At 38.7% G+C, this 23,332-nt stretch overlaps 1 protein-coding gene across 1 annotated transcript in view; it reads left to right on the forward strand.

Annotated features, from left to right (window-relative positions):
* tmem132e (transmembrane protein 132E) overlaps positions 1–23,332 on the forward strand; it is a 120,188-nt gene that overhangs the window by 31,643 nt on the left and 65,213 nt on the right. Inside the window, exon 3 of the mRNA XM_046039884.1 lies at positions 17,059–17,199. Within this exon, the coding sequence (XP_045895840.1) occupies positions 17,059–17,199 (141 nt within the window). The remainder of the gene's footprint in view (positions 1–17,058; positions 17,200–23,332) is intronic.

Genomic DNA, 23,332 nt, shown 5'->3' on the forward strand with positions numbered 1-23,332 from the left:
ATGTGTCCTGAACAACTGATTTGTTCAAAGTTTGCACATTACCTGATTAAAAAAGAGCAAAGATAGTTTGGACAGGGGTATATAAAGAGGACATGCCAGTTGTTTACTAATGATGTAGTGGAACTGCGTGTCAAGAAGGCAATGTGGAATGTGACACTGTTTCACATTGTTGTCAGTTGTTTGGTTTACTTTTTCTCTCTTTTGATTTTTCAGGGATTCTGAATCATCTCTGTAAAATACTGCAGAATAATTTTCATCACATTCCACACCTAACCTTACATTTGCCTCAATCAATTTTTCCAAATCTTTGTGTTCCTTTAGGCATGCTTTTGATCTGAATAAATGACAGACCTGATTAAACTGCCTATTCAGTAAGTGCAATTTTTAGGGGCAATGACTGGTAGTTTTGACCATAGGAAAGAAAGCAAACACCAGTTTGTTGTGATGTTGAATAGCAAATATGTCCTGGAGTCCTTTCACATGGCTGACTACATATTGCAAGAGCCATGGGTATTATTTACTGTCCTTCAACTTTTCTGAAACTCTGGTTTTAGCAACAGAAGTAGAAAAAAAATGAATGTCTCACATGTACCTTTTGATTTTAAAAAAATGTAAGAAAGAATTATGTCAGAATTAGGAATGTAGTCCTGTTAGGGCAGTGGGCAAACTGAATGACATCTTGGTCCCATGGAGATGTCCATTCAGTGAAGGCTAATACAAAGTCAAGGCTTAGGACTGGATAAACCTTTTGTTGAAGTTGTAGACAGTGCATACAGGACATCAGTTTTGAAATGGTGCAAGACCTCTTTGTACAGTCTGTGGGATGTTGTGGAAGAGGCAAGAAATTGACATGGCTTTAAAAGAAATGAACAGCTGCAGATGTATTCTCTGCCAGGAAACTACTTCCACAGACTACTGGTCTCCCTAGAGGCAGGCCAGCATAGACTTTTTGAAAATGACAGCTATATGGGCACATGATTTCTTTGTAATGTCATCTTTCTCAAAATACCACTTCATGGTCTCTCCCATTTTCATATTAAACTCCATGTGGAGAGACGTCTTGAAGGTTTCACTCATTTCCTTGAGGATTCCCCCTTCAGTTCTGTCAGAGCATGTGTAGGCAGCTCTGAATTAACCAGACATCTGGATGATGTTCAGGTGGAGCCTCTCTCTGTCTTGGGCAGATTGGCTACATTGGACTGTATATTCATGCTTCTTTCTGGAGGGATGTCTCTCTCTCTTTCTACCAATATGATATACAGTAGGTGTGCAGGGAGGAATTTCTGTGCCTAGGGGAAATAAAAGCAGATTTGCATTTGAAAGAGCTAGATCTGCAAGGTAAGGGTATGTCAGATAGCTCAGAGCTGTTCTCAGGTGTATTGCTGTCATTTGTTGGAGGATAATTGACATCATTCAGAGGCGTGCTGCCAGCACTATGTCGGAGGAGTTCTGTTTGCCTCAGATTACCGAAGATGTTTTGAAAATCGATTGTAGGAGAGGCACAAGAAAGCTGGTTGCCTATCGGTGAGTGAATCCGAGATGGATGGTTTCACTTGACTGTAGGTTGAGCTGCTGAATCTGTGGTGGTCCTTCTTGCTCCGTCTACTTTTCATCCTGTCTGCAACATGACCTGCCTGGGACATTGATCATCTAACAGAGATTCCTTTCTTGGAGATGCACTACTTGAAAGATTGCCATACTGTGAAGTAACTTTTAAAGGTTCAGTCCCATCAGTCACATCATGTAAGTTTTGGTTTATTTGCATCCTCAGCTTCTCCTTATATAAAATTTGTGTATTGTACGTTGTCTTTGATTTGTATCTAGGTCTAAGTGGTTCAGCAACCAGGCTTCGTTCAGCCTGCCACAGCTCCATCTCTTTGCCCATTTTTGTATTAGCCAGAGTCAGGAACTGATGATGACGACCAGGGCCTCCCACATTGGGCGTCTTCTGAAAACTATTGATGACATCACAGAGGATACATCCATTTTTATACATATTATATTTAATTCCAAAAGTCTCAGTCCTTCACTAGCATCTGTTTCCTGTTTTGTACCGTAATGCACACTACTATGTTTTGGATCATATCCAATAGCAATGCAGTGTGCTGTCTTCACACATGGTGTCATTTAAGGCTGCAGCTAATGATTATTTTCATTATTTATTAAGATATTGCTTATTTTGTTTTGTCTATAAAATATAAGGACAAAAATACGAATATAATCAGAAATGCCCATTTAAGTTCTCAGAGCCCAAAGTACCATCTTGCAAATGCTGATTTTGTCCAAACAACATATAAACAAGTCATACTTTAGGTATTTGGTTACCAGTAATATGAGACATAAAAATCTGTAAGTCCTCACATTAAAGAAGCTGGAACCATCATGTATTTGGCATTAATATTTATTGTTATTACTTAGAATGAATAATTGATTACTAAAATTGTCTTATCATATTGTACATCTCAAAGTTAATGTGGCAACCCGTAATCTGCATTTTTATTTATTTCAAAACTGGTTAAACAAGTTAAATCCATGGATGGCTTTTCAAAGCTTTAAATGACAGAACGCTTTGAGACGTTCCTTTGTGATAAATTTAATTGATCATTTTTGTGTGTGTGTGTGTGTGTGTGTGTTTCCCCAGAGAGGGATGGCATTTCTTTTACACTGGCTTCTGTGTGGGTGAGGATCCCCAGAGAGAGCTAGTTTTACTCTGAGCTGTCCAATTTGAAATGGAAGTTCCTCAGGGGAAAAGTTGAGAACATCAGGAGCGCTGACACCACCCCCTGCTTGAAAAGATCTTTGAATTTAATCTCCTATTGTCGGTACCTTGAAGGGAAGCTCAGTTGCCCACTTTCACTAATCACTGCAGCTCACAAAAGGCAGCCTCGCCATCTCACGCTCCAGTGAGTAGTAGTAACCCATACTTTTGCTTGATCGCCTAGTCGGTGCAGTTTAGTGAAAGTTAACAGTTATTGCACCCTGCCCTGACCCCTGGCTGAAATATTATTATAATAACTATGTATGCATAGTGATTTGAACTCTAAAAATGTCAGCAACTAGGTTGCAGCACGCCCCCAATTTCCTTCCCCTCTGCCTCTGTTGGCAGGTCTGAGCTCCACTTGCCTTATCAAATAAATTGGACAGTGGCAATTTCCCCGATTGGCTCCACAGAAAGGTTCTGGCTTACCCGAGGGTCTTCTGCTCATGGCTCTAGCTGATGGGAAAACTACTTAGAATAATTGTCCTCCAAAAGGACGCCTTCTCAGCCAATGCTGTTGCCTACATGCTGTTGCCTACATGCTGTTGCATGTGCTTCGTGTGTGTGTGTTTGTGTGTGTGACGGTAGGAGAGATCAACAAAGGGAGAAAGAAAAGGGAAGGGGATACTACTTCTAAGGTTATGTTTCAGGATTTGTGTTTAACATGTTCACTTGTGAACAGTGAAAGACCAAGTCAAATTTATTTGTAATGCAGGAAGTGGACTTTTTTATCCTTGACAGCAGTAACACAATGTTTCTGTCTTTGCTTTGATCTATACATTTGAAGATGTAAATGCAGGAAATGTGGAGAGGTTCATACAATATGTATTAATGATGACTACAGTCCACTGATGTCGTCTGCAATATGCTTGTGTCTGGTGACCAGTTCATTAGCGCTGAAAGTGTGTGTTTTTTGGCTTTATATTTTAAACATAACTGCTCCAATGATGCAAGTAAATCTGCTTTGATTTTATCTACTGTCCCACAGTGCACAGTACTGTGATTAAAGGGTACTCCACCACATTTACACATGAAGATCATGGGAAGTGCTACTCACTGTGAAAAAGTATAATGTCTTCTGTGGCTCTGGAGGGAGCTTTCAGAAGTCAGAAAAAGTAATATAAGTGATGTCATCAAGGTATTCTCAGGTTGAGCTTGAAACTTGACATTCATGGTCCCCAGAGGATGATTTCTAATGAATGTGGTGATTCCCTTTCCTGGACTGGCACCAGCGAGTCAGATATCTTACAATTTACTAAACGGATTGGCACAAAATACACAGTCATGATTCCCATTCTATGATTCCTAATGATTTACTAATTGGGCGGTTGGTTTAGATATTTATGTCTAATAACTTTGGTTATCATCTGACTTTCCTCTACATCGGGAGCACTTTCTCAGGACAAACTTTTAGTTTGTCTAATACTTTGGTTTATGACCAAATACCTGTACTTAGCATACTGACATTAGCAATCAGCCTAAAGCACAGCTGAACCTAAAAACGACTTCACTGAGATAATATGCTAGTGTAGCTGACTCTTAAATATCTGTGGGTTTTGGGATTGTTGGTCAGAAAATACAGTTTCAAGAGATTATCTTGAACTTTGTGGACAATTTTCAGTATTTAGAATTTGTCAGTCAATTATCAATTAAGAAAATTATAGTTTCCGCCCCAACATACTGTACATAGTTATATCACCATTGTGAGGTAACTAAAAGCAAATAAAAAAAGTTCTATACGACATGTTTAAAAACACAGGAGTACATCAATAGAAGCTGGTCAATCAGCTTAATTAAATGTGCTATTAAAAGGCTTTTCTCCTGTGTTTGGTCCAACTGCATTCTCGCTTCAAACACATCCCTCTGGGGTTAAATTAAACATTGTTTAAGTCTAATGTGTTTTACTTCCAGACAGCCTGAGCACTATAGACAGTATGTCTGCCAAGGTCACATTGAGTCATAACATTAACATCCGTGTTATCACACACAGAGCTTGAAGCAACATGTCTGCCAGTAGCAACTAGATAAAATTACAATGTAGTGGCAGTAAAGTAATGTTGTGATATCAGGTCATATACAGTAGGTCATGCAATCCCCTCTCTTCTATTCCATCATATAAAAACCCATATGTTCATAATATATAAGGTAAATTTAGTCACTTGAAGAGTGAAGCAAAAATCCTGAATCAATGAAGCTTTGTATATTTCACAGCTGTATTTGCATTTGTTTATCAGGGGGGAAAGTGTGCAAAAATACACACAGAGGTTGAAAATCAGTGGTGAGGAATGCTGCAAATGATGTGCCCACACTACCTATGGTCTATAAGCACAGATTGTACACAGCAGCCTGGAATTGCCTCGGGGAGACTTCATAAACCCCTCAACCCCTTTAAGGGAAAACTCACCACAAGACCCACAACACCCTTTTCATCTGCTGCAGAGACAAAGAACCTCTGTTTTAAGGCCTGTAATTGAGTTTTGCAGTAAGAAGCTAGAATCCAGCCAAAGCAAGTAGGAGCACGACTGAGATTTAAACTTCTAACTTAAGAAGAAAAAGCTGAGCCTCTTAAAACCCTCTCCTGTAAACTGTAATTATATTGTCTAGATCTGTTCCATAGCAACAGACATCACTGGACTCGGTACATAGAGATCTTCCCCGTGGCTGCAAATATTTGTTTAGCCTACAACAAACATTCTGCTTGTCTTTGTCTTTTTCAAACCCTTCCTTTTTCCTGTCTTTTAGATCCTCTGTTACAGTGTCTAAGTGTAGCCTTATTAGATCAGTAGTTATAAGTATCTGTCCATGCAGCTCCACAAAAGCTTCTCATCAAAACAACCAAATGATTTTCCTACTTTCCACTCCTCTTTTCTCCTCCAGTGAATTGTCAGATTAGGCAAAATCCTGACTACTGGGCCATACTGAGCTTCCCATTGTTGCCTTTTTTTATTTCAGTCAGAAATGACTGAATTACTGAGTCTGCTTTTAATGTCCCCATTGGCCAAGCCCTCTCGCATGGCCTGGCCGCTCTGTTTACTGTTAGATGGGCGTTCTGTCATCTGACTCTCATAATGAGCATTTGGTATTTTTGCAGAATTTGCATAACTCTGCCAAGTGAACATCTGTGACGATGGCTGCTCCGGTCTTCATGACTAACAATGTTGTGCAGCCCCCATATTGACATTGACACCTCTCTTGGGTCATAATGATGAGCACATTGCATGAGTTTTTCTGCTGAGGCCAAGCGTTACTAAGCTGTGTGCTCATGTTGAAGTTAGTGAGGCTGTTATCGGATCTTAGGGACCCAAGAGTTGTTAGAATTGGAACCATGCATACAAAGTAGAGATGGAATTGTGGAGCTTTACAGTGAAAAAAAAAAAAAAAAGAAAACACAAACACTTTTATCAAGTGGTAGGCATCAAGTTCTTCAAGTTTTGTCTGTCATTTGTGCTAAGCGCTCATTACAGCAGTATCTCTACACTGCATTTCCCAGACACTGTCAACTGTCAAACTTGTCAAAATGTCACAGTACTGTGGCAATTAGACAGACATCTTTATTTTTGTATTTTCAATTGATCATCTTTGGTTTCTACAAAGTACTTTGGGGTCTTCTGTCGAGCCACGGTGACAATTTCACTCTAACTGCTACACATTTTTTTGTCTTTATCCCCAATAAAATATGCATCTTTTTGTGTAGACCAGAAGGGGCCCAGATCTGGAGGGGCTGCAACCCCCCAGATTTTTGACATGCCCCCCACAGTGACACATACACACACACCACAGAATGTTTCCTCTAATGTTTGACTGGCACATCAGGAATCACAAAACTCGGAGAGGTTCCCTCCTCTGTCCCTCCTCAGTCTCTCCATGCTCTCTGGTTGGCTGATCAGGCAGCACAAAACACAGACGGTGGCCAGCTCTTGCTCTTCTCAATCACTAGAAAAAAGTAATGCAAGGAAAGGATTGTGGGTAATTTATATGTGCTAGTCCAGGATATATTTTGCTCAAATCCAAACTGAGTTTTAAGCACCCTCAGAGGAAATGCAAGTAAAAGGATTGGAGGAGGATGACCTGGGCAAGGAAGAGCCCACGAAAGTCTGCCTTCATGAATAATTTTTCCCAGTTTGATCATTCAGTGGCAGCGACCATAACCATGCACATATTAGCTCATCGCTTGTGGTAAACATAGTGTCTTGACTAATTGCCTAAAGTATAAATTTATAATTTGTTTAAAATGGCAGAAGTTATTAAAGTTTAAAGTGCTGGACTCCAACTTATTCTCTTGTTGCCTTTTTTAAGTTATAAATGCTGAGAAAAGGAGTTCCAAATCAGTAAAAAAAGTATTGTTTTGCTGAAATGGTGCCACCTGCTTATAGTTTCTTTCGTCAGTTGTTATCTAATAGCACACTGTGTATGTGACACTGTTTGCTGTAGCCTATGCTCTTTTGAGTATAGGTTGAATCATGTATATATTCTAAGAGTGACCAATAAAGGTTAATTAATTTGCGTGTGCATGTGCTGTATCTAACCTGTAAGTTTAGCAGTGTATGTCAATATTATCGTTATAATGCCTCAAATGCAGTCATAAGTGTTACATACTGTACGCTGTATCTTTACAATTCTTCAGTAAAACTGGACACAGATATACAATGGATGTTTACATTGTTTAGAGTTCTCCATTTAAATTATTGAGAAATGATTTAGTATTTGTTTTGAAAGTGAGGTTGATTGAATGGTTCAGTGAAGTTCTGACAACCAGCAGCAAACCATTACTGCTTTTAAAGTAGTCCATACAAACATAACATAACATGCAAAAACTGAAACATTGTGTGGAGTGGAGTAAGTAATCGAATCTCGTGTCACTGGACATAAAAAGCACCGAATCCACAACTGGGCAAGGACAAATAAAAATCTGCACTTATTTTGAATTATGCATATCTTCATGGAATGGAATTTGTTGTGTCTGCAGTAGCACATGTGGCAAAGTTGTGTGTAAAGTGCCCCCTCAGAGGAACTAATGGAGCTTCTGCCTACAGATGAGTGGGGGGAAAAAAGACATTGCTGGCCAAATTTAGCTGTTGGGGAGAGGCCCCGTTTTTGCTGTAATGCAAAAGGGAGTGCGACTAATGCCTCTGAGACTTTCAAGTGCTGACATTTTAGTTGTTTATTTACTTTTCTGCCTTCATCTGCGCATCACTAATGGGACAACCGTGAAACCTGACTCCATCCATCAGGGTTTCACTCACCAATGGTGCAACTACAAGTGTTGTGTGGGCTGTTGTCACTGCCATCCGCGATCAAATGTTTGTTTACGACGTCCCACTCGGCAGCATAACATGCCACTAGTGAATGCCAAATACCAGTCCAATCTGTCTGAGGCTGGCAGACAGAGAGGAAGGTCTTGGTTGTTCCATGTGATAATTTCGCAAGGGAATTGTAGTCAGGCCCTGATGAAATGCGCAAACCAGAGCGGGGAATTGTATTTGGAGAAGCTCAGAGATGAGCAGAAAGATATTGAAGCAGTCAGGAAAACATCTAGTTCTGTGTGCTGGCAATGCTTTAGATCTCGTTTGACCTTTCATGGTGATTGGAGGGAAGGGGTGTAATTAGTAACTGATATTCACATTCACATTTTTAATGATTCTGGCATTAGTGCTCTTGTGTATGTGTCTAAAGATGTAAATTATTTGACAACAATGACAAAAACGCACTTTCTGTTATCCTAAAAAACATTTTACAGCCTGAAGTTATGTCTGTACGTCGTTATACGTTATGTATATGCGAGCATGTGTGTTGAGAGATGTTTATTTCTGTATTTTGTGTTGTCTTTGTAAAGCTGCAGAACGGACAGAGTCCAAAACAAATTTCCCTTCGGGGACAATAAAGTATATCTTATTACGTAATCAGTGTTGCATTTTTATGACAGAACTGCAGTCATTGTTAGCTTATTTTATGTATAATTCTGGGTTATTACATTGTGGGTCAAATTTTTTAGTTTTGCCCACAATATCTATCGGTTATGATTATATTGTGCTCACCAAAATGAATGCTGGGATCTGGGAACACGGTGTACTAAAAGTATGCCCACCTGAAATGTGATCATCTCTCATTTGTCTGGTCTTTTTGGCAATGTTGATGCTTTTCCAGATGACAGCAGTTAAATTTGTTAGTATAATGTTATCATTAAAGTTAGGTGTGGTGGCTTAAACTGCAAAAATAAAATCCAGTTTGTAATAAACAGGACTTATCCTTTAACAGAGCACCACAGAACAGTTCAGTTTCCATTTCAGTTACAATTTGTATGAAATCGCAGCAATTTAAGAAAATAAATCCTGTCCATGTGGCATAATGTGTCATCATCAGTCAGGACATTTATGGGAATATCTTGCAATATTTTTGAGTACTAATTTTTATTTTGGTATGATGAAAGCATTACAGGGTGGGTTTAAAAAGCCCTGCTTTTATGTTTGATATTCAGAAAATATTTCATCATTGAAGAGTTATTTACAAAGTTAATGGAAAAGTGAGAGATAGCTGGACAAAATTATTTTAAGTATTTTGATAATGCATGGCTTAAGTTAACCAGGCTAAGCATGGAGCTTGCACTGGTTTACTACACACCAATTCATTATTTTTTCTAAAATAAAACAACTCAACTTCAAAATAGGCTAACTGATTAAAATGCCCTGGTTCATCATTCTTTATGTTTGAGAAATGACAATTTCACACATCGCCAGAGATTCATTAATATTGATGTTTGTTTTTTTTAACATGAAGAGGTAGGGAGGAGATAAGTGTGAACTAAGTCCTAGTTAAGAGGAACTGCAGCTATTCATAATATCTTCCTCAGAGTAGAAAGACCTGCACTTTATAAGGTGAGTGCAGTAGGAGCATCTCTGTAGTTCAAAGGCTAAGAGAAAAAATGTTTCAAAACTAGCCTGTGGTTAATCCAGTGGAAAAAAATCCTCCCCTCATGCATCTCTGTCACACATTTGGGCAGCCTTTAAATGTGATGAAGAAACAGAAAGATAATGCCTGTGTAGGCATGTAGCATCACAATATAGTTAATTTTCTGCTTCTGTGCTCCCTAAGGCCTTCTGAGGATATTCACTTGCAGTAAGCCATAAACCATAACATCAGCTGTTAGATACTTACTTAAAGGAGCAGGGCAGTAGTACCATTTTCACCATCTTGTCATGATTATACAGTATCTGCTGGGCTTGATGAGTTTATTGCTCAATGCCATGTGCTTCAAAGGTGACTTCATCAGATGCTGAGATTTCTGTTAAAAACACATAAATAAGCCACACTGTTCCTTCATCACATTGAACATGGGTACTGCAGTTTATTTTGATTCAGTCCCACCCACATCCGCCTGCTTCTTCATCAAACTCACTAGAACACCAAATGTGTATTAATCCATAGCTGAAAATAGTCCCTAACAAATTCCTCCTGAGTTAAAAAAAAAAATGAAACTATATTTGTGACCTGTTTTTAAAGATTTATGTCTTTAGTAGAAACCACTGTGTTTTTTGGAACAAAGACAATGAGCGGAGATTAAACATTTTAGACCCCGTTATTCCCCACAACCATAACCATCACCTACAAGCATTTTCAAATGCTCAAAAATGGAGGACAGAGCTATCCAGGAAAACTGGCATCATAAAAACCTCCAACTTTGGGTAAAAAGCATCAGTCTCCAGACAAAAAGAAAATGACATAGCAGTTTCATAATTGCAGTTTTTGGCATGGTACTGTACTATCTTCAGCATTAGATGTTTTTGTTGGATATATAATTATCTGGCTTACTCATCTCCTCTGTTAGAATATGACTTTATTGTGTGTATTAATTACAGAGCACTGTAAGCTGGAACAAAACACTGCTGATGTTACTTGAAAACCAAGCAGTTATTGTTGGAACTTGGCTCCTGGTTGTTTTGTAAGGAAATGTGTGGTGTTATTAAAGTAACTAGGAATGTGCTGTTGTTAACTATGCCATAATTTGTTGAAGCCATATTTATCACTGCACTGCATTGCTCATTTTCACCTACAAGAAATAAATCACATCAGCATTTGCAAACCAGCAGCTGCAGTTTCAAATTTGTAGTCTGCTCTGTAATATTTCCCCAGCTTCTCATATTCAAATTTTTGTTCCCTGGCAGGTCGGTTCCTCCTGTCTGGCTTTCCAGCTGTACATCTCTGTGCTGCTGTTTAGAAAACCCCAAAGCTGTAAACTTGTGAAGATAAACACCACATATCAAAGTACTCGAGATGATTGATAGGTTTGCTGCTTGTGATCCAAGGGTGAAGCCATGTTTGTCACTCGAGAGTAGCTATGTATTGCAAGGAGACCATTACAGTGCCAGGGAAATTTTGTAAGTGGTTATTGACGTTTTTTAGGAAGGACAAGTTAGATGCAAGTTCCTGCAGCAGGCCATGTTAGAACATTTATTTGCTGAGGAAACCTCACAGGTTTGTGTCCAGTTTCAAATTTTTCTCCAGCTGTGAAATGGTCAGTGTTGGGCAAGTTACTTCCAAAATGTAATACATTATCGATTACTAGTTTCTTTCATTTGAGAGTAATTAGTGAAATTACAATATTACTGTCTCTGAATTGTAATGCTTTACACTACTTTTGAGTAGTTGCTTTACACTGCTTTTTAATGGGCGCATTATTCGGGAGAGGGGGCATATTGTTAGATTTGGAGTATACTATAGTGATACTCATCTTCAATAGTCACACAACGATTTAGATCAATAAAAATCAATAAACCAATTCAGTTAGACTGATTAACAAGGCAAAGAAAACTTGAATTATTTGCATATCATTTTCATCAATCAATCAATCAGTCAGTTTGGAGAGAGACCCTTAACAATTACTCAGACCCTCATCAAATTACCTAATCCAAAAAATTTGGGTCAATGCGCTCATCTGTAAAGAGAAACATATTGCTGGGCACAAGGGGGGCTGTTCAGGCCCTCAACGGTGAGTGTCTTTCCAGATTCTATTAGTCAGTCCTGGTGACACTGGTGCTGTATTTGTGCATCAAAACACACTAACAAAGGGTGTTTGAAGACTCAATTTTATCATGTTTGCTTCTCGAATTGGCACCTCCCAGCTACTGTACCCAGACTTCAGCTTCACCTACCATGAGCAAAGGTTGAATACATTTGTAGTGTAGACTATTATAATTGTATTCCACTGTAAATATTTAAAGTTATTAAAGTCTAAAAATGCATTTTTCACAGTCTTTTTAGGCTGTGGAAAAATTCCAGTTTTGTGACTTCTCTGCCTGTGGGGACATTCTCTTCAAATGTGTTCAATAAATACTCTTTAAAAGGGCCATTAAGGAAAAATTAAAGACTTGGGAGCTATGATTTGATTTATTCCTGGTTTGCATATTTTATTTATTAACAGCAGCCAGTTAGATTAAATTACAGTGTGTGGCATGGCAGTTGACATGATTTCTGGCAGCAAGTGTCATAAATGGGTCATGAGGACATGGGCCTCTGTGCCCAGTGGAGAGCAATCCAAAGTCTTCAGTACAAGCCCACCGTGTAGACATAGCAGGCTGCAAAAAAATAGACAAGGAAGATGTAATTTGGACAAAGACCAGACAAAATAATGAATCGAAAGTTTTTAAGTTTTAAACATCCAAGTATGGGACAGATGTTTAAAACTGTCCTGTAGCTCCATCATTGTGATGTGTTTTTATTCCAAACTCTGTACTTGAAAAAAGGATACAAAATCACAGCATCTAATGCAATAATTTTGGTATTAATCACTGATTCATCGCAGTCTGTTGTGGTCATATCCTGCTTATTTTACCACTAAATTTGATAACGCCTGGGAGAACAAATAGGCAGCTTCAAAATCTGGCCTGAAATGTGTTGACCAAAAGCTCTCCTGTTTAGCAGTCCGTCAGCCAACTCAGACTCTAATAGGTGTTGCCATGGCAGAAGGCATCTGTGTGGAATGAGTAAGTAATAGCTCTGTCTTAGCTGGAGTGGCTCACGCTGCCTCTCCACTTTTCCTGTGTAGCAGCAGCAGCAGGGCTGACAGAGATTCTGAGAATTTGGGTGTGCATTATTGTGGGCTACTGCTGTAAAGCTTTTCCATTTGCAGTGCTCTTTCATTAATCAGTATTAACACTGTTGAATGGGGGGGCTGATTCATGTGGTGCTCCCATGGGGTAATGCTTCATCCCCTCTCATTTGTGGTGCAAAAATGAAGCAGAGTCTGTGAAAAGAACCGTCTAAAACATTGATTAAAAACATTGGTTCTGTACAATATGCATACACTCTAAAAATGATGATGATGACTGTGCATTGGCTTTTATTAGCTGCTTGCATGTGTAAGTAATGAATATAAATACAAGTATTACTCATCAGGGTTGCATCCTTACAAGGAAATGGTTATGCCCTACAATAATGTGTAATTATCATCTCTTATGATCAGTATTTTTACAAGCTACAGTAATCAAGTAGCAACTGGGTCACCTAATTTAGTGAGAGTCTGAGGGTATTACGTTTCCCCTTTTCAACTCACATCAAAGGCAACATGCTCGATCACGATGATTTCTTAAACATTACACATTTCTGTTTCATCTCCCCTTATCGGAGCTGTATCAGATAATTACTGTATTTTCTCTAATGTGGAGGATTTGATGAAAGAAGACAATAAGAGCTGCAATAACAAGAAACAATGTGTTAAAAGCCGCGACCTGGGAGAACCTCCTGTTCGGTTCTTTCAAACAAATTTGAACATTAAAATACACCATTTTTGATGGTAGGATTTGTACAAGGCATGGCGTGTTTGGGGCAGCAAATGCAAAATCCTTATTGAAGTTCATTAATTGAGGTTCAGTGAATGGTAATAAATCATAATGCCCTCATCTCAACCCATCCCCCCTAAGAAATCCTTGAGTTGCCAATACAGAAGTGTGTAAACTGTTTGCACGTTTGGATATTTAACTGTGAAAATGTTTTGTGCAAGTTGAACAAAGTAATCTCAACTCAAGGACCACTTACTAGCTTTTTCTGAGTTTTCAACTACATCTCAGTCATCAGTGATTGGACCTACCCAATTCTTAACACATGAAGTGTTGAATGTAGTGTCACGTCATAACATGTGGTCATATATGGGTATATAAGTGACATGATGACACCTGAGCCAGTTTCATTCACTGATGAAGAGCATGGACAGGGGTTGTAAGTGGACCTTTGAGTTGAGATTATTATTATTAGGTCAAGAGTGAACTCTTTATATCCCTACAAAATAATTGCTGTTTCAGAACCGTTTATGATTCTAGGAAAGTAGTTCTGTTGGAGAAATACAAAATCCTTTTATTCATTATTTTTTATTGACCTTTAACAGTCAAATCTGAGAATACTGACTCCTCAAAGTTACTGTGGAATGTAAACTCCTGACGTTATTAAAACTCCTCAATTCCCATGAACAATTCAGAGAACATGCCCTCTGTGCCCTAGGTGGCAGGCACAGCTTTCTTTAACCTTAACCAAATACTTTTTGTGCTTAAACCTAACTATTTTAGAGGCTGTAGATCAAAGAGTTGTAAAAGTTTTGGAAGGCTCTGACATAAACTGTTGTGCTGCTGATGTCTGTATCAGATCAGAAAATGTTCATATGCGTAATTTTGGAAGGTAATGACAATAACCTGTTTTGTCATTAAGTTCAACTGATAAAATAAGCAACATTTAGACTTAGTTCAAATTGTTAAAGACTTGTAACTTGATGGCTAATGAGAAGTTATATGGTTATAATTAGCTTGCATAGTTTCCATTAATCATTTGTTAAATACCATCAGCAACAAAATGAGAATGGTGGTGATTACATTAAAATGCAGCTTCATTTAGGCTTGTGTGCTTATTCTGGCTGAAGAAGGGGAGACAGCTTGAGCTGAAAGTCAGTTGCTTCCTCAAATCATGGATGAGTGGTCGATGCACTGAGCACAGGTTAGCTAAGCAAATGGAAAAACCTCAGCAGGAATTTTTATCTGAATGGAACGATTTGGAAGAAGTTGCAGGGATCTCAAACTTTCAGCCGAATGTAAATGAGACACTTAAGAGAAAACTATTATTTAGGTAATGCTTTTTTTGTCCAGGCAGAGCTCTGGTTTGTCTGTGTGGAAATGCAGTGATCTCATGACGGGAAGAGAAAGACAATACTGTGTTTTCCTGTAAACAAGACAAAATAATTAAAATCCCAAGAGTTTTGCATACAGTAAAGCAGCAATTGTCAGTCATACTTTCATAACCAAAATGACGACGCTTGTCTGATACACTCTATCATTATTATTTAATGTTTAATACAGAATTTGAAATTCCTTCCTAGTGTCTGTGACTGAGCTAACATTAACTTAGCTTCCAGTCTGGTTATAAATAAACTATCTTGAAGGTACAAGGCAGACAAACGAAAGCCAAATATGTTAATAATTCATCTCTGTCTTGTGTTTCATGAAAATGAGAACAGAATCAGATCAATAAGCTCCACTGGGTCTGCATGTCTGTGGATGGGACTCTAGTCTCCATCATGCATAAGTGCAGGAGTCGGGCGTGGCTCTATGGTCATATGACCAGAATCACAATAACTGGGAAGAGTGTTTAAGTTTTTGCTTTCTCTTTGTGGTTTAGAAAAGCCTCCTTGCTTACTTTCACAGTCTTTAACATCTTTTCAATATTTAACTGATTTTTCAGGTTCAAGTCTAAATCTGGATGTCGCAGCTGTATATCTTAAAATTGTACAATTTAGGTGTGAAAAAGGTCTGACCATTCTTTAAGAAATGGAAAAGTACTTGCTGCATATTGCAGTTAAAAGCTGAATGTCCTTCCATTATTATTTTGTCTTTTTGTACTCCTTTATAACTATACACACATGCATGTTCAGTAGGTGATGATGCAAAATCTCTGCAGACACTATATATTTTGAATGTATGTTGGTGTATGCATGTGTAGATTGTACCTGGGGGATTTGTGTGTATATTAGGGCTGACCCCGAAAAGTTGAAGATTCGATGCTTCGATGGGCAGAGCCTGATTTGACAATCTCACAGTCGAAGCTTCGCAGCGAAACAAGGATCATGCCGTTGTCGGCAGCATGGCATGCACGCTAAACTCTGCACGCGACCGGTGAATGGCAGGCAATCAGAGAGAAAAGGGTCAACAATAAGCCTCAGTTTAGCTAGAAATCTACAGTGGAAGTTGAATGAATACAGACTGCAGCTCTGCAGCTTCTAAAGATTAAAGCAGAGCTACCATGTTAACCCCCTGGCTCGCAATCACCGTGCACAAAAACACACATTATTCGACTATCAGTCGACTATAGGCAGGACTTGACTATTCTGATTCGACTATGTACATCCTTATTTGGGGACAGTCCTAGTGTACATATGTTTGTATTTAGGTTTGTGAGAATGTACACATTGTAAGGACACACACACACACACACGTATATTAGGTTCACTGTGATTATTTCTAACCCAGATATGGTGTGAGAGAAGCATTTAATTAGTATTTGCAGTATGATGTATATTTTTCCTAAATATGTATCAAGTGAAGTGCTAATACATCTACATGTAAATCATGGCAATATATTCATGAAAAAAAGAAATAATCGCAAAAAAATAACTACACAAAATTTTAAAGACATGCATGTAGCAATAAAACATTGCAGTGCTCAAAACTGATCATTAATTTCAGTCCCTGGCCTATTTTATGTGAACCCCTGAGATATTAAAAGACAGCAGGGGAGTGTGAGCGGTTTCCAAGTTCAAACATCCTCCCTACTGAAGTGTCCTTGGGAAAAACAGGTGAATCCCTACCAGCTCCAGGGTTCCTGTTATGTAGCTCACCTTGACTTATCATTTCAATGTATTCTCCCTGGGGAGCTGAGGGTTATAGAAGGAGGATTTCACCTCAGAATCAATTAAAGCATAATGCTATCGTGTCTTTATGAAATGTCTCATTAGTTGTATGTCTAAATGTTTTCACAGAGCATGTGAACTGAGGCTTTCAGGTGTCACTGGTTAATAATACTGTATAAATGTCTACTGGGTGCTGAGTAAAGACCTGAAGTAGTCCTAGCTTCTGGCCTCATGTATCATTGCACTGTCATCTTCATTCATCTCTGTTATTGATTCATCTGTGGAATTGCTTTTGCCATGACGCAATACAAGGAGGAGGACTGCTGCACACAGAGGGTGCTCACCTCTGACCTTGCACATAAATCATCCCCTCTAATAAAATTGACTCATCCCATTCTTTTTCCCTCCCCATTTCCTGCAGGGTCAAAGCAAAGAAAGGGGTGAACCTGCTTCAGACCAAGTCGAAGAACGCCCAGTGGAAGGTGGATTGGGAGGTGCAGTCCGGCGCCAAGCATTCCATCACCACCATCGATGTGAACAAGCACAAAGCAGTCAAACAGGGGTAAGTCAACAGCCCCGGGCCTAAACACACCAGTTCTGTTTAACCAACTACTGTAGCTGCAGCTGTTGATTCCTGCCCTCACTCCTGTTTCACAAAGACAACGATATTTGTCTTCCTTAACAATGGACAAAAGCTGTCCAAAAAGGCTTTGTTGCGTGTACCAGTCATGGTTCACTCACTGATTAAAGGCAGCTTTTAAAAGCATACACCATTCTTTGTAAATGGCCTAGGAGCTACAGAAGATAAAGTACAGCTTTGGCCATAGCAGTGACTGAAGCACCCTCCAATTTATGGCACAAAGTAAAAAAAAATGGAGATGTTATCTGCTTAGTCTCAATTTATCTGCTGCTAATTCAGTGTATGTGGAGTGATGAGGTAGACAAGTTTGACTGCCGGCATTAAAATACCTTTGAGATGAGATCGTGTCTAAGAGCAGTAATTATGCCAACTTCCTCAAAAGAGTAACAACACCAAATCACAGTCCTGTAGTGTCTGACGGGACTGTAATGGACTCTGTCTGGCCACATTCTACGGTAAGTGCAACTTTATGGTAACAGTGAAATTTGAGTTGCTAAGTGATTTGCTGGCCCAATGCAGTCTAAATGGTGTATAACTTATCACTGCAAATTTTAGCCTGCTTTCGGCAACACAGCCTAAATAATTTGCCCAGTAAATTTAGGCGTGGAGGTGAGCATGAAGAGGGAGTTCCTCTGTAAAATTAATCCTCTACGACTCACTTAAAGGGTCAAGATTAAAATTACAAAACACAAACATAGTAGTCAGGGATATAGGTTTGGTTTTATTAATACGTCTCCATTCCGATACAGTGGAGGTGAAATGGAAACATTTGATGCTCACAGCAGTGAAAGATTAAATTTAAAAAGTTTCCATAGTGTCTTTCCAAAGTTAGTCTTAGTGACTTTTAGCTAAAGCTATTTACAGTAAGGTTTGTGGGTTATCCAGAGTAACCAGGACGTCTCTGGAATTGCCGTTGAAATTTTAAAATGTAATAAGTAAATCCTTTGAGCAACATTTACAATTCCATTTACCTCAATTGTATTGAAGTGATGGCAGAAATCTAATTCTATTTTTTTTTTTTGACTGATCCTTTAAACAGTCGCTTGCACATTAAAAGTGAACATCGATCACAGTTTGTTTTTTTTACATAGGTACAGTGTGAAGCCTGCCTCTGAGGCAGTTCCACTGAGGCAAATAACTAAAACTTTACAACCATAAATCACAATATGCTATGTATTCAATTGATAAAGTGAAGCACAGGAATTTAGGCGGGTTATCACCAAGCCCTGGAGACATTAGCAACTGCTGGTCTAAATATTGGCATCCCTATGGACTCCCTTATGATTAGGGAGAGGGAGGACAGCGAGGAAGAAGATGAAGCATGGCCTTACCCGAAAAAGAAATCCACCATTCCTCTCTTGTTTACTTCTTAGCGCCTTAGTGGCAGCCTTTCTTGCTATATTTAGTGACCCATGTCATGTAATTTTTGCTACCCTGTCACCATGTGGGAAATGTCCAGTAGGGGGTCAAGCTTGGATAGAGAAACAATGTGTCATGCTGCATTTTGTCAAAACCCCAGTCAATTCTGTGACCACCTGAAGCCAAACCGCCAAACAATAGGCATCTAAAGTTAAAAAGAGTGGAGTCATGGAAGAATTCATGTTTTTGATGCTTTTCTCATAAAATTGATTTGAACATGAGCGGGAAATTTTTTTATATCTTTTTATATAAAAAGCTTGTGAAAATGTATTGTTGTGAAATTGGTTCACAGTACTTTTATTTTGGTTCTGGAAGTCCACATGAAGTCTTTGTATCAAAAAGGAGCAGAGATTCAAGAAGCTTTTAAGGAATACATTCCAACAAAACATCACCTCAGTAATTTGTGTTGTGTGTACTTTATTTTGTGTCACTGGCAAAAACATTTCATGCTGTTTGTAAAATTGTGAGGCCACCATGAAGCAGATTTTTTTCCTTCCTAAAGCAGTATTGGTTGCCTAAACCTAAAGCTACTCTGTGTATACTTTTACGTGGTTGTTGCATCTTTCAAATTGTAAATTGGTTCTTGTAGAGAAATAAGTCAATCGTCCAATCCTACACACAATGGCTATGACCAGATTTTTATTTTAAGGTGGGGTGCAGAAGATGCTCATATGAATCATTTTTGGAACAATTAAGAGTCATTTAGGATGGAAATGACATATAACCTATTTTGTCGTTTATAGCTGGGGTAAGCAGTTTCTTTCAGTTTCTTTTCTTTTTGTTATATTTTTAATCTGCGGCTGTCTCAGGTGCGGCCAATTATTAAGGTATTAGGTGTCAGCACTTACAGCCTGTGGGCAGTATAGATGTTTTGTCTCCAGTATCTGTTTCTCCCGGAGCCTTCAGCCTAAACGAGTCCAGGGGTTGAAAGTGTCTGATAGTGTCATGTAAATGCAATATTATGCTTTTAATGTGCTCTAAAGTTCTACTTAACTTTGAAAGAAAAAAGTGTTTTGCAGTTATTTCATGTATTTCCAGACAATTTAATTGCAAAAACACAACAGGATTTATGGGAGCCACAAACAGGTGAATGCTTTCCAGTGCTTCTTTCGTCAAATTATTTGAATTGTTCTCAATGAATTCAGTGAGTTTTGTGGATAGTTTCTGTTATCACACATTCAGCGCCTACATTCTCTGCAGCTTTCTTTTTGATTATATTCTTCTTTGTTTTATCAAGAAATTATATCCAACCCTATTTTCTCTCTTGTTTGAGTGCATGAGCTTATACTGTGGGACGAAACCAGAGACTGTGGAGCAGCCTATTACTCAGACACTTTACCGCAATGAGCCCAAAAATACATGAATTCTCAAGACAATTCTTCCCCTAATTACCCAATTCAGTGCAGTAGTAAGGGGAATTCTAATATGTTTTCCAAGTTCGATAATTGTTCTAATTCATATCTCTTATTTTATGCAAGATTTAAGAGGCAAACAAGTAAGTGCTCACTATTTAAAGCGCTTCACACACACTCCCCTCTTCCCTAAAAAAGACAAACATACACACACACCGGCATCATTTTGCATCTCATTGGTGAATACATCTGAGTACCAGTTCTGTTTGAACATCTGCTTTTGTTTACTCAAAATTACCTGAAACTGAGGAAATGAGGTGACAGTGTTTTCCGTTTGGGGGTGTATTGTTGATCTCTTCATCACTCTCCTCTCTTTATAATTCTTTCCTTAACTTGGATTTTCTCTTCATCAGATCACACTTTAGTCTGTGCTGGAATTATTCAACACGTTTATTCTTCTGTAACCCTCCATCTGGAACAGTCCCATCCTAACAGCTGCTGGTTGATAACACCACATGAACCAATGCATTATTGATCTCAGTCAATGGGTTTCAAATGAATAATGTTCCTGAAAATGCTGTGGCAATACCAATATCACAGTCAGGACAACAGAAACAAGTGATCATTTAATAAGATCACTCTTGGTTCATTTTTTGCTCTGAATAATTTAGTGTTAAACAAGGAATGAAACAAGAAAAAGAGTTTTTACCACATTTTTTAAGTGCCAATAACCTAACAAAACCTTCTGCAGGACAGACATATAATAGACTGAGAAGTACTCTGTTTTCAAAGCTGCACTGTCATCACTGATTTTTGCCCATTTTAAAGCTGAAGATGTTTTTTTTTTTTTAGCACAATAGATGTTCTCTAGGGGCTGTTTACCAAAAGTGAAAATCTATTATTATATACAATGTACATTTTATTTTGTAGGTAAATTTTGCGTGACATAAAATGGGGAGCGCAGCAGGCAATGGCTCAATATGAGCAGTTTTTCAGTCCTTTGAACTACTAGTTAACACCACTTTTTTTTATCTGTATTATTGTTGGTTAGTTTCAGCTAATTTTTAAAAGAAAGACAACAGTTAAACATTTTGAAAGTACACTTACTTTCATTCCTTCTGAGCAAGGGATAAGAAGATCATCATCTTCATGCTTGTGCATTAACTACAGAGCTAAAACCAGTACGTGGTTAGCATAGCTTAGCATCAGTGTTGGGCAGTAGCGTCGCTACAAATAGCGTCTTTGGCGCTTGGTAAAAAGCTATTTTCTGAATCAAATAGCTTTTCAATAACGAAGCTCTTTTATTGAAAGAGTAGCACGGTAGCTTCCACACACGCTACATTTTCCCAAGCATTTCTGAAGGATCAGTATGTGACGCCACCGCCACACATGGACCTGTACGTGCAGCCGCGGTGAGATCACGTACCGATACTTGGGCTTATGTCTGCGACTTTATTGCAGGGGAGTAAAGACACGCGCAATTGAGTTTACTTTCTGTTGTGATAGTTGTAATTGTAACACCTCTTGTGAGAAGGATCAGGGTCAAGCCTGGACAGCTCTTTCTTTAGTGAGGAGGAAACTTTGATATGTAGTGGCAGAAACTTGTTTCCAAGAGATCTCTCTCTCTCTCTCTCTCGCCCATTGCCATGAATGTTTAGGTTGTTTAGGTTGCAATGGTGCCAGAGCACAAATTCACATAAACAATAAAAAAAATATATAATTAATTAATAATGTGATAATTAAGTAACTTTATACAAACAACAATGGTTCTCCATTTGTTGCATGAGGAAATACATTTAGCTGCTGTGATGTGGCACTAAGTAGGAGAGTTTCTGTGTGTCTGATTTAGCTCTCTCTCTCGCACGCACACACACTTGAGCAGGTTTTTAGTCTTTCTTCTATTGCTACTGTGGAATGAAGTTAGTTCAATATAAACTAGGCCTAGGCCAGTGGTAATCGGAGCACTGGGGGCTGTGAACCCCAAACTGGGAGAGTTGCTAAAGCAGAGTGCAGTCCAATGAACAGCTAAGATACTGCGCAGAACCCTCAAACTCTACTTCTGGTAGAGGTTCCCGAGCTTGAGGATGACACATACCACCCCCAAAGGGGTGAGAGGGGGATTTTTATATATATATGACCTAACTATAAAATATTAAAAATATAAAAGTAGCTTAGATGTAACTAAGCTACTTTTGCCACGTTGCTGTAGCTTAGCTTGCTACATTTCACTGTGGGGTAGCTTCTGTGTAGTGAAGCTTCATTTAATGTAGAGTAGCTAGTAGCTTAGCTCACTACATTTTCCAAGTAGCTTGCCCAACACTAGTGATGTGCGATACCACTTAATTCCTAAACGATCCAATACCAAGTAATACCCAGGCTGGTATTGGCGATACCAATACTTTTTACATATTTTATTTCTAGTTTAATGTGACCTCCCCCTCCCGTTTCTGTATTTATGAGAGAAATAAGGAGTAGTCTGTAGCCTTACCAATTCATGCTCCATAATGACAAGACATCAAACTACTGTCATATTCTTTAATTATAATAAAAATATCCTGCTCAGAATTTGCCGCTTCATAACATCATCCTATTACTGTGAATAGGGTGACCAGACGTCCCGAAAAATCCGGGACAGTCCCGAATTATGAGCAAATGTCCCGACTCCTGTCCGGTTTGTCCCAAAAATTAGACCTAACTTGAGTTTTGATTATAGCCTAATTAAACATTAAATACTGACCGTTGTGTAGTTCTCTTGCTCCAGCAGGGGTTGCAGGTTATCTGTACATTGTGGCAACAGCGTTGTTAAAGCCACAAAGTAACAGTCATCGTGCTCTTTTCCCCATTTTGTTTTCTCGTGGTTATTGGAAGTTACAGTCGCGAGGACAGGGAAAGTGTAGCTTCAGGTAGCCACGGCGGAGAGATCTGACATGCACCTTGCAAAGACAGATGTGACAGAGACCGCACTGATGACGTGAATAAAATAAAAATTAGGTAAAAGATCATGATTTACCCATTGTCACATATCCACAGTTGTTGTGTTTTTCCTAATGACAAACAGGCAATTTCATGAAAAAGATAATTAATTTTAGCGCTGTTTAGATTTTCACGTGTGGGAATGTTTATTGACAGTACCTGTAGCCACGCCCCCCATTCTCATCTGCTCACCCTGACTTAATCTTAGATGTTTAGCGAAGTTTGCGGTGTTGCCAAAGTATTTCACTGTCTTTGCACACACATCATACAGAGTAACATTATTATCTTCTCAGCTAAAATACAACCAGACA

The sequence above is a fragment of the Micropterus dolomieu genome, linkage group LG23 (genome assembly GCF_021292245.1).
Source record: "Micropterus dolomieu isolate WLL.071019.BEF.003 ecotype Adirondacks linkage group LG23, ASM2129224v1, whole genome shotgun sequence".
Classification (NCBI taxonomy): Eukaryota; Metazoa; Chordata; class Actinopteri; order Centrarchiformes; family Centrarchidae; genus Micropterus; species Micropterus dolomieu.